The following is a 12486-nucleotide window of genomic DNA, read 5'->3' as shown; positions in this document are numbered from 1 at the left end:
CAATTCTTCTGCTGTTTGTAGTGCGTCTGTATGTTCTCCCCGTGACTGCGCGCGCTTTCTCTGGGTGCTCCAGTTTCCTCCCACATTCCAGAGATGAACGGGTTAGTAGGTTAATTGGTCAATAAACCCATGGAGTTCTGGGCTGGGTTCAAGGTGGTGAATGGACTCTTTCTGTTCCTACTTCTTACCTCTCCTCGTCTGAAGTTCTGCACAGAATCCCAGGCCCAGACGGTACTCACCTCAAAGGTGGGCGGGGCTTTGAAGTGGCTTCTGATGACGGTCTGCCGCTCATCTACACTTCGCTGCCCTTCCGCCCCGGGTGGCGGCACAGCCTGCCTGCCTTTGTACGCGAGGTCACCGGGCTCCTCCAAGGGGCTGAGGTACTCCTCGTCCGAGGTGATGGGGCTGTAGAGCTCGGCCGGGATGGGTTGGGATCGAGAGTCAGTGGTGGAATCTGTAGTGAGAGAGAGAGAGAGAGAGAGAGAGAGAGAGAGAGAGAGAGAGAGAGAGAGAGAGAGAGAGGGATCTCAGGATCAGATATGGCCATAACACCACTACACAGAAGCAGAATGAGGCCACTCAGCCCATCGAGTTTCCCTGCCATTCCATCATGGCTGATTTATTATCCCTCTCAACCCCATTCTCTTGCTTCCTCCCCATAACATTTGATGTCCTTACTAATCAAGGACCTATCAATCTCCACTTTAAATATATGCAATGACGGTCTCCTTAGCCGTATCTGGCACTGAATTCCACAGATTCACCACCCTCTGGCTAAAAAGATTCCTCATCTCTGTTCTAAAGGACATTCTTCTATTCTGAGCTTGTGCCCTCTAGTCCTTGACTTCCCCACTGGAGGAAACATCTTCTCCACATGTACCCTATCTAGGTCTTCCAATACTCAATAGGTTTCAGTGAGATCTCCCCCAAATAGGGCCATTTTGTGTATGTTACTCTGGGCTTCCAGCATCTGCAGAATCTCTTGTGTTTATCAACTATTACCACTCACGTGGTACATTACTATAATAATTGAGTGGCTGCCCCTCCCTCTCCATCTGCAGAAGAACCCTACACTGTGGTGGGAGCCACACCTGTCACAGTAAGGCTCTGGTGCACAGGTTAGATTTTATCCTGAGATCCAAGTCGCAGGCCTCGGCTGAGAGACTCTTGGCCAATGAGCTACTTCTGGGCTGGGCTGGAGCAGTGACAGGTTTTATTTCTAAACCATCTTTAATATAGTAAAAGATCCCAAGGCACTTCACAGGAATGTTACTGAACAACATCTGACACCAGGGTACAGGGCAGAGTTGGAGGGGAGCGATAAGGGGTGGGAGGGAGGAGTGAATTAAGGGGAGAAAGTGGTGGTGGGGAGTGATGGGGTAGTGGGGGAGTGGATGGGAGTGAGGGCGGGGTAGTGGGGGAGTGGATGGGAGTGAGGGTGGGGGAGTGAGAGAGGGATGGATAGAGTAGGAGGAAGGGAAGAGGGGGAAGGGGAGTGAGGGTGGGGGAGTGAAAGAGGGATGGATAGAGTAGGAGGAAAGGAAAAGAGGGGAAGGGGAGTGTTGAGTGTGAGGAGGTTTTGTCAAAGGTGGATAAGCAAGGGGATGGAGAAGGAGGACACAAAAGGAGAGATGGGGACAGAGGGACAGCAGAGAGGTAACAGTGGAGAATCGGGGGATAGATGTAAGATATACAGGATGAGAGGGAGAGAGAGAGAGATGGGATTAGAGAGGACAGAGAGGATACAATAGAGTTAGAGAGGTGGGTGTTTGGTTATTGCAGTAACAACGACACACCATTCGTAATCTTCAAATCCCTCAGACGTGGCATTAACTTCGTGTCTCTTGGAATCTGTTCCTACCGGCTGTGGTGTTGGGGGGAAGCCAGATGAAGACAGCACAAGCCAATTCCTCTGTCGGTAGTTAGTATCGTTCAGCCATCGAGGGGCTGAGCAGGGGCGAACGGACTGGCACACATCCTGTCCAGCGAGGAGGAACCAGCCCAGTGATCCCAGCTAGGCGACGCCATCCTCCCAGGATCGAGGAAGAGAAAATAACAGGGTTTCCCAATGCCGAGCTGGGAGGAGATGGCACTAACGATTGCCAGGAGTATTTGGGTCAGCACTTGAAAAGTACCTCCTCCACCTCGCACAGGAGGGGATGGGAAGGTGACTCTGACACAAGGACTCAGCAGAAGCCTCTTACCATATCCCACAAACAGTGATCCTGACTAGAGGGTGAAGAAACGTCTGTAGAGATCTGTAAACAGCAGGGATAAAGAATGCCGGGCATGTGACAATCTTTATTTAGCACCCAGTACAATTACAGTCACTGGTGACTCTTCCACCGCTGAACTTCATGGTGGGAGGATCGAAGACAAGTGTAAAGGATTTTAGTGTAGTGATACAGAACCCCGGTGAAATACACCTGGGGTACTGTGGACAGCTTTGGTCTTCCCTCAAGAAAGACGTATTGTCACCGATAACTGGACTCTGTAAACTTGAACTCATTCCTCAATCACACCTCATTTAATATAGAACATAGAGCATAAAATATACAATATAAAACTCTATAGGCCCCCCTTTGGTCCACGATGTTGTGTCGATCTTTTAACCTACTCCCAGATCAATCTAACGCTTCCCTCCTACATAGCCTTCCATTTTTCTATAATTCATGTGCTTATCTATCTGTCCCCAATGCATCTGCCTCTACCAGAATCAGAATTCGATTTAATGTCACTGGCATATGGTGTGAAATTTGTTGTTCTACGACAGCAGTACAGTGTAATGCATAATAAAGGATGTGATGCTGAGGCTTTATAAAGCACTGGTGAGGCCTCACTTAGAGCATTGTGAGCAGCTGTAGGCCCCTTATCTAAGAAGGAATGTCCTGACATTGGAGAGGGTTCAGAGGAGGTTCACGAGAATGATTCCAGGAATGAAAGGGTTATCAGATGAACAGTGTTTGATGGCTTGGGTCCTGTACTCACTGCAATTTAGAAGTATGGGGGGGGAGGGGGAACATCATTGGAACATATCGAATGTTGTAAGGCCTAGATAGAGTGGATGTGAAGAGGATGTTTCTTATAGTGGAGAGTCTAGGACCAGAAGGCACAGCCTCAGAATTGAGGTACGTCTACTTAGAATGGGGATGAGGACGAATTTCTTTAGCCAGAGGCTGGTGGATCTGTGGAATTTGTTGCCACAGGCAGTGGTGGAGGCCAGGTTATCGGGTGAATTTAAGGCAGAGGTCGATAGGTTCTTGGTTAGTCAGGGCGTGAAGAATTATGGGGAGAAGGCAGGAGAATGGGGTTGAGAGGGAAATGGCAACAATGAAATGGCAGAGCAGACTCGACGGTCAAATGCTTAATTCTGCTCCCAAGTTATATGGTCTTATAAAAATATAAATCATAATAAGAAATATTCAGGTTTTTAAAAATTAAATAAGTAGTGTAAAATAAGAGGGAAAAAATAGTATGTCTGGCAGGGCATTCCATAGACCTGCCTCTCTCTGTGTTTAAAAAAAAACATCTCTGACATCTCCCCCACCCCACCCCCATAGCTTCCTCCAATCTCCTTAAAGTTATGCCCCCTTGCATTAACCATTTCCACCCTGGGAAAAAGTCACTGACTGTCTACTCAAACTACGTCTCTTATCATCTTATACAGCTCTATCAAGTCACCTCCAAAGAGAAAAGCCCAAGCTTGCTGAAACTATTCTCATAGGATGTGCTCTCTGGTCCAGGCAGCATCTCTGCAGCCTTTCTAAAGCTTCCACATTCTTCCTATAATGAGGCGACCAGAACAGAAGGCCGAAGTGTGGCCGAACCATGGTTTCAATGATGATGTAACAGACTGTGGCTGCGCCGATGCTGGGTGTGGTGTCTGAGCAATTTCTCGTCTTTCTTATGAGGCGAACAGCTCATGGCCCTTGCAACTTATGAAGGTTGGTTTTCTTTGTCACATGTATATCAGAACATACAGCGAAAGGCATTGTTTGCATCAATGGCCAACACAGTCCGAGAATTGTACTGAGGACAGCCTGCAAGTGTTGCCATGCTTCTGGTGCCGATGTAGCATGCCAACAACTTGCTAACCCTAACTGAACGTCTTTGGAAACCGGAACTGGGAAGAAAATACAAACTCCTTACAGACAGTGGCAAGAATTGAACACCGACTGGTGTTTGCTGGTGCTATAAAGCATGGTGTTAACTGCTACGCCACATGCCGTTTGCCTGCACTGCACTTTCTCGGTAAATGTGACACAAAATTCTTCATTCTGTTTTCCTATTTGTTACTTCAATCTATTTATGCAGAGAATTAATTGTCTGCATCTCAGTAGAGGTGACACTAATAGACCAAGTACCAATACCAGTTCTGGTCATCCCTCTACACAGGAAGGGAGTGGAGGCTGTGGAGAGGATTCAGAAGAGGTTCAACAGGATGCTGCCTGGATTAGAGGTTATGATCCATTGGTGGCATGGTAGTCTCGTGGTGAGTGCAAACCTTTACAGTGTCAGCTGTAAGGTCAGGGTTCAATTACACCACAACCAACTTGCACAGTTTGTCTTCTTTTGCACATTGTTGTTTAGCAGTCTTCGTTTGTGTGCAGTTTTTCCATTGACTATTATATTTCTTTGTTCTACTGCGAATGCCAAAAATAAAGCATCTCATATATGGTGACATATACGTATGTTGACAATAAATTTACACTGAACTTTTGAATGCTCAGATTTCCTACTGCCTCAGTAAAGCAGCCAGCATAGTCAAGGACCCCACCCACACTAGGTGAATGCAAATCTCTTCCTTTCAGCAGACTAAGGCTGCAGCTACAGTACATTGCAGTAAGGAAGCCACATTGGTCAGCATGGATGAGTTGGGCCGAAGAGCCCATTTCTATTTATGCCCTAATGCTCACAGTACACAGTCCTCAGCCAACAAAGTTAAACTCTCCATTTCCACTCCTCCATCTGAAAACTGTTACAATTCCCTGTCTCCTGCCTTCTGAGCTGAAAACTCTGGATCAATCTCCTTGTCACTCATTATAGATTCTGCCTCCTGGTAAATTGGAACAGTTGATTTTTTTGCAGCATCTATGGAAACAGATAAACTTGCTGAATTTCTCCAACATCTTGTGCATGTTGCTCAAGATTTCCAGCATCTGCATAATCTCTTGCTTGTGCTAAAGTGGTTGAGAAGACATATGAGCAAACAGGAGGAAATCTGCAGATGCTGGAAATTCAAACAACACACACAAAATGCTGGTGGAACACAGCAGGCCAGGCAGCATCTATAAGGAGAAGCACTGTCAACATTTCGGGCTGAGACCCTTCGTCAGGACTAACTGAAAGGAGAGATACTAAGAGATTTGAAAGTAGGAGGGGGAGGGGGAAATGCGAAATGATAGAAGACCGGAGGGGGTGGGATGAAGCTAAGAGCTGGAAAGGTGATTGGCGAAAGTGATACAGAGCTGGAGAAGGGAAAGGATCATGGGACGGGAGGCCTCGGGAGAAAGAAAGGGGGAAGGGGGGAGCACCAGAGGGAGATGGAGAACAGACAGGGTGATGGGCAGAGAGAGAGAAAAAAAACAACTAAATATGTCAGGGATGGGGTAAGAAGGGGAGGAGGGGCATTAATGGAAGTTAGAGAAATCAATGTTCATGCCATCAGGTTGGAGGCTACCCAGGCGGAATATAAGGTGTTGTTCCTCCAACCTGAGTTTGGATTCATTTTGACAGTAGAGGAGGCCATGGATAGATATATCAGAATGGAAATGGGACATGGAATTAAAATGTGTGGCCACTGGGAGATCCTGCTTTCTCTGGCGGACCGAGCGTTGGTGTTCAGTGAAACGGTCTCCCTGTCTGCGTCGGGTTTCACCAATATATAAAAGGCCACACCGGGAGCACCGGACGCAGTATACCACACCAGCCGACTCACAGGTGAAGTGTCACCTCACCTGGAAGGACTGTCTGGGGCCCTGAATGGTGGTGAGGGAGGAAGTGTAAGGGCAGGTGTAGCACTTGTTCCGCTTACAAGGATAAGTGCCAGGAGGGAGATCGGTGGGAAGGGATGGGGGGGGACGAGTGGACAAGGAAGTCGCGTAGGGAGCAATCCCTGCGGAAAGCAGAAAGAGAGGGGGAGGGAAAGATGTGCTTGGTAGTGGGATCCCGTTGGAGGTGGCGGAAGTTACGGAGAATTATATGTTGGACCTGGAGGCTGGTGGGGTGGTAGGTAAGGACAAGGGGAACCCTATCCCGAGTAGGGTGGTGGGCGGATGGGGTGAGGGCAGATGTGCGGGAAATGGGAGAGATGCATTTGAGAGCAGAGTTGATGATGGAAGAAGGGAAGCCCCTTTTTTTTAAAAAAGGAAGACATCTCCTTCGTCCTGGAATGAAAAGCCTCATCCTGAGAGCAGATGCGGCAGAGATGGAGGAATTGTGAGAAGGGGATAGCATTTTTGTAAGAGACAGGGTGGGAAGAGGAATAGTCCAGGTAACTGAGAGAGTCTGGTGAGTAAGTCCCTTGAGGTTAGCTGCTAGAGTTCCACACTGCTTGGGCACCTTCTTGGCTTGCTCCTGATTGAGAAAGACCTTCTCTTTCTAGTTTCAGCACTCCCCTGACTAGATAGGGTCAGGACTCGCAGTCCTGTTAGCTGGAGCTGGCTTGTCAGTCCTTGAAGGCAGGACTGGGTCTCCTGAAGGCTCCAGGTTAACCCAAACCAAAGTCTTCCCCCTCATCAGCCACTAGTTTCAGAAGAGTCTGGGGGCCAGACATCAAGTCGTAAATATACCCGCTTGCAATGACCGGACCACTCAGTGAACCTCCCTTCCTCCCAGTTCACAGAAGGGCTATGCTGGGACAGCTAAGGGTGCCCGAGGATCAGGGGTATGTGAGGGGATATAGAATCAAATATCATCTGCATGGTCCTCTATCCTCATCTGCAAAAGCAATGTTTGCTGCGGGATCTGTCCGGAACCACGCAAACGGCCATCCAGGGCAATTGTGGGCTTAGGCTGGCTCAATTCCTGTAGAGGTTTGGTGAACTGACTGGTGGTCCCCAAGTCCAGGAAACTACCAGCTCCCCCAGAGTCCAGAAAGGCATTCACATCCCGCCAGTTCTTTCCTCAAGAGATCTCTGCCTTCAGCATGACACCAGAATCAGTAAGGTTAGGAGTGGTGGCTGCTACTTTCACAGTCACTGGATGGTCTTAGCAGTTCCCCCGTTAACTGCAGCTTTGGAAATTCAGCCCGCAGGTGACCTGCTTCCCCTCAGTAATAGCAGGGACCTCGACTCCGACGCTGGAACCTCTCATCACCAGAGAGTCTAATGCAGCCAATTTGCCTGGATTTGACAGGATCTTTAGCAGGGAACATTGTCTGAGGTTGGGAAGTGGAACTGAGAATTATTGGGGCTGGGTTTGAGCTAGCCCTCTTCAAACTCTTGAATTAGTCCCACTTTCACTCTGCCAGGTGATTATCGGGGCAGATGGACTAGTTGATCAGAACCTCCAAGTCCTCAACTGGCTCTCCAAATGCAAAGGCATCCTTTAATTTACCTCGGAGTCCGTGGCAGTACAGAGTGGCCCAGTCCTCTCTGTTCCAGCCACTCTCTTCAGCCAAAATACAAAACTTGTTGGCGGTCAGCTGCTGACCAGCTGTCCTAATGCTCCTTCATCAGACCGTCTAAGGCTCAGTTTGCTCCACCGGGGAGATGAAACACCCTCCTCATGTTGGCCATGAACTCCTCCGAATCCAAACAAATCTCTGACCTTCACTTCCAATATGCAATGGCCCAGGTCAGGAGAGAGATCCCAAAGGCCGCCTTTCTGCGCTCTGAAGGGAACTGGGCCGGCTAGAGTTTGAACATTGAGTGAGGAGGAAACCTCAGCGAGAGCCCGGGTCACTACTGACGCTCTCCGGGGTTGACTCTGCAGAGCAACCAGCAGCCTCACCCTTGCAACTCTGGCCTCCTCCTTGCGATTACTGGCACACGACAACCTAAAGGTCATGCATCTCCAGGCTTCCTCATCATGGCTGGCCGCAGCTGACTAACCCCACTGGGTCCACGTTAGGCTTAATCATGCTGTGATGAGAGACCCAGGCGAGGACTGTTAGGACCCAAGTGCTGGAGTATCCGAGACTAGAATCTACACACGAATCAAGTCTAAACCAAGACAGGGTTCTAAACTAGATGCTCGATGACAATCCAAAGTGAGCTGACGACTGAGCACAGTTCAGATGCTCTTTAAATATGAAAATCCTGGTGTTAAAACATGGTTGCCAATTAGCTGCACAGGTATGAATCTTTAAAGGGGCCACACCAGCTATCTATATTCCAGAGAGTCAGAGCATCTAGACTCTGGGAGATGGCACGGTTGGGTGTGTTTCTTTGTTCTTGTAACATTTAATAAAATGGTTGTAATCATTCAGTTTTATGTCTCATTCTTGACTTCTAAAGAACCTCTGGATCAATATCATTAGATCCAGCAGCCTTTGTTATTTGGGGAATTGAGTTCAAGAGCTGTGAGGTAAAATTCTGGTTAGACCACACCTGGAATAATGTGTTCAGTTCTGGTCTCCTCATTATACGAAGGATATAGAAGCTTTAGAGAGGGTTCGGAGGAGATTTACCACAGGATGTGGCCTGGATTAGAGAGCATGTCTTATGAGGATAGGTTGGGTGACCTAAGGCTCTTCCCTCTGAAGTGAAAGAGGATGAGAAGTGACTTGATTGATAGTGGTATACGAGATGATAAGAGGCTTAGATAGAGTGGACTGTGAGAGATATTTCCAAAGGGTGGAAATGGCTACCAGGAGGGCGTAACTTTAAGGAAACGGAGGAAAGTATATGGAGGATGGGTCAGAGGTAGGTATTTTGTACACAAAGAGTGGTGCGCTGCCTTGGCTGGTGGTAAAGGCTCTAGTGATCCTAGGTCTCGACGAAGAATCTCAGCCTGAAAAAGAATTTCAGGATGTATATTGTATACATTTCTCTGACATTAAATGTACCTTTGAAACCTATTTGAATGCTAACTGTTTATTTCTCTCCATAGATTCTGCCTGAACTACTGAGTTCATCCTGCATTTTGTGTGCATTGATCTAGTTTATAAGCTGTCCTTGAGCTTGTTATCGGACTCTTGAACAGACGGCTCATAGGTTAACATATGAACTGTTAATCACTTAATCACTGCCTGCCTGAGTTACACTCTCTATAACACTTTATTCTGCACTCTATTTCCTTTTACTATCTCAGTATGGAATGATGTATCTGGATGGCAAACCTAGCAAATGTTTTCCACACACAATGCTGGAGGATATCAGCAAGTCAGGCAGCATCTGTGAAGAGGATAAACAGTCAATGTTTTGGGCCAAGACCCTTCATTTTGCCACTGTATTTTAGTCCACAAGACAAAACTAAACCAGTATGAGGAGTCTTGGGCCCCATATCTAAGAAAGGATGGGCTGGCATCAGAGAGGGTCCAGAAGAGGTTCACAAGAATGATCCCAGGAATGAAAGGGTTAATGTAGGAATGTATGAGGAACATTTGATGTCTCCGAGTTTGTACTTACAGGAATGAGGAAGCCCCTCAATTATTGTAGTAATGTACCAACTGGGGGACGGGGGGGGGGGGGTACAGGGGTTGGTTACATAAACACAAGAGATTCTCCAGATGCTGGAAATCCAGAGTAAAACACAAAATGGCCGTCTCTACTTGGGGGGGGGAAACCTATTGAAACCTATTGAAACCTATTGAATATTGAAAGGCCTAGACAGAATGGACTTGCAGAACAGATATGAGGAGGCATTTCTTTAGCCAGAGGGTGATGAATCTGTGGAATTCATTGCCACAGATGAAGGTCAAGTCATTGGGCATATTTAAAGTGGAGGTTTGATAGGTCCTTAATGAGTAAGGGTGCCAAAGGTTACAGGGAGAAGGTAAGAGAACGCAGTTAAGAAGGATAATAACTCACCCATGATGGAATGGCAGAGCAGACTTAATAGGACTTAATAAATTCTGCTCCTATGTCTTATGGTCTGGTATCATACAATTCCTGGCAACATTATACACAGCTCTCCATGAGGACCACCATCTTGTTGTGAGGTTTGGAGGCTTGCGTGCCTCAGTGACCCAAGAGAGCTCTGTTGGCTGGAGTGAGGGCTTTATGCTTTGGCTCTTGGTAGGGTCACCCATGATAAATATGTCAAAGGTAGAGGCCAGACTAAGACTGCCCCAATGGTCCTCTAGGTTTGAGGGTTCAGCTCAGCGCTAACAACTCTGACTGATAAAACCGGTTATGCAAACAACAGTGAAGAATCCTTCTGCATCTGAGTGGCCAAGGGCAGGCCTTCAATGCTGCCCTAAATGCCTGAGGTGTAACGGGCAGCAAGCAAGTTATACACAGCAATGTTGAAATTCTGAGTTGGGGATCACACACAGAATGCTGGAGGAACTCAGCCCTGATGAAGGGTCACAGCCTGAAGCATTGACTCATTATTCCTCTCTATAGACGCTGCCTGACCTGCTGATTTCCTCCAGCATTTTGTATGTGTCCCTCTGGATTTCCAGCGCATTTAGAATCTCATGTGTTTGTAAGGTGGGGAAGAACTAGTTGATGTACAACTGCAGGTTCTCTCCATTCCATCGGTCACCCACCTGTCCGAACCTGGACTGAGGCACAACAGCTGGACAAGCCGACCTCATTGGCTGCGCTGACAGAGTACAGGCCGCCATCCAACATCGTAGCCAAGGGGATGAAGAGGGTGTGCCTCTCCCCTTCTGCTTTGAGGATGTGCGTCTGGCTGGTTTTGAGGATTTCCCCATCTTTCTTCCACGTTACTGTATGGAAAAAAAAAACACAAGGGTTAATCTTGATTCAATATTGATCCACTGGAAATTAGGCAACATGACTGAAACATTTGTGCAGCATTAGTTAGTGCAACATGATTACAGCTCGGGGCAATCCAGAGTTTAGAGTTCAGTTCCAGCGCCGTCAGTAAAGAGTTTGCACATTCTCCCCATGAATGAATAGGATTCCTCTGGGAGCTCTGGTTAATTACTCATTATAAATTGTCTTGTGATTAGGCTAGGGTAAATAGGAGGTTTGATTGATGGTGTGGCTCTTGGGCCTGAAGGGCTGTTCTGTTCTGTATCTCTAAATAAATAAAAATTTAAGATGCTGAGCAGTCATGACAGGATGGGCGTTGAGGGGAGGTTTTCCTCCTGTGGAAATTTTGCACAGTTCTGGTCGCTCCATTACAGGATGGATGTTTAGAGAGGAGTTCACCAGGATGCAGCCTGGATTAGGGAATATCAGCTACAGGGAAAGTACAGACAAACAAGGGGTGTTTTCTCTGCAGCAGCAAAGGCTAAGAGGAGACCTGATAGAAGATGACAGGCATAGATAGAGTCAGAACCTTCCCCTGGAATAAAAACACCAGATACTAGAGGATGTGCATTTAGAGAGAGAGGGTAAAAATTTAAAGATGTATGGGGCAGATTTTATTTACACAGAGTGTAGTGGGTGCCTGGGGTGATGCTGGAAGCAGATATAATAATGACAAATGAATGGACCGATATGGATCGTGTAATTTCAAATCACATTCTGCACAGATATTGTGGGCCAAATCGCCTGTTCCTGTGCTGTCCTGTTACTGTTCGGTTTGCTACATCTTAGGAGAAATTAGAACCAGGGTCTAGCCAGGGGCCATTGAGAGTGCCCTGACCTGCTGCATCACCGTCTGGTACGGGAATTACAAGGCATCTGACCGCAAGGCCCTACTAAGGATTGCGAGGACTGTTGAGAAGATCATCGGGATCTCTCTTCATCCGAGATATTTATTAGGAGCACTGCATACACAGGGCCCTTAGCATTGTCAATGACAGACAATAGACAATAGGTGCAGAAGTAGACCATTCGGCCCTTCGAGCCTGCGCCGCCATTTTGAGATCATGGCTGATCATCTACTATCAATACCTGGTTCCTGCCTTGTCCCCATATCCCTTGATTCCCCTATCCATAAGATACCTATCTAGTTCCTTCTTGAAAGCATCTGGAGAATTGGCCTCCACTGCCATCCGAGGCAGTGCATTCCAGACCCCCACAACTCTCTGGGAGAAGAAGTTTTTCCTTAACTCTGTCCTAAATGACCTAGCCCTTATTCTCAAACCATGCCCTCTGGTACTGGACTCTCCCAGCATCTGGAACATATTTCCTGCCTCTATCTTGTCCAATCCCTTAATAATCTTATATGTTGCAATCAGATCCCCTCTCAATCTCCTTAATTCCAGCATGTACAAGCCCAGTCTCTCTAATCTCTCTGTGTAAGACAGTCCAGACATCCCAGGAATCAACCTTGTGAATCTACGCTGCACTTCCTCTACAGCCAGGATGGCCTTCCTTAACCCTGGAGAACAAAACTGTACACAATACTCCAGGTGTGGTCTCACCAGGGCCCTGTACAAATGATCCCCCCCATCCATCC

At 47.4% G+C, this 12486-nt stretch overlaps 1 protein-coding gene across 10 annotated transcripts in view; it reads right to left on the bottom strand.

Annotated features, from left to right (window-relative positions):
* spega (striated muscle enriched protein kinase a) overlaps positions 1 to 12486 on the bottom strand; it is a 705926-nt gene that overhangs the window by 359285 nt on the left and 334155 nt on the right. For all 10 annotated transcript variants that reach the window (XM_073046262.1, XM_073046259.1, XM_073046255.1 and 7 more), the window contains 2 exons: positions 10658 to 10840; positions 240 to 454 (listed from right to left, as the gene is read on the bottom strand). In XM_073046262.1, the coding sequence (XP_072902363.1) occupies positions 240 to 454; positions 10658 to 10840 (398 nt within the window). The remainder of the gene's footprint in view (positions 1 to 239; positions 455 to 10657; positions 10841 to 12486) is intronic.

The sequence above is a fragment of the Hemitrygon akajei genome, chromosome 5 (assembly GCF_048418815.1).
Source record: "Hemitrygon akajei chromosome 5, sHemAka1.3, whole genome shotgun sequence".
NCBI lineage: Eukaryota > Metazoa > Chordata > Chondrichthyes > Myliobatiformes > Dasyatidae > Hemitrygon > Hemitrygon akajei.
This window is presented reverse-complemented; position numbering and strand designations above follow the sequence as displayed.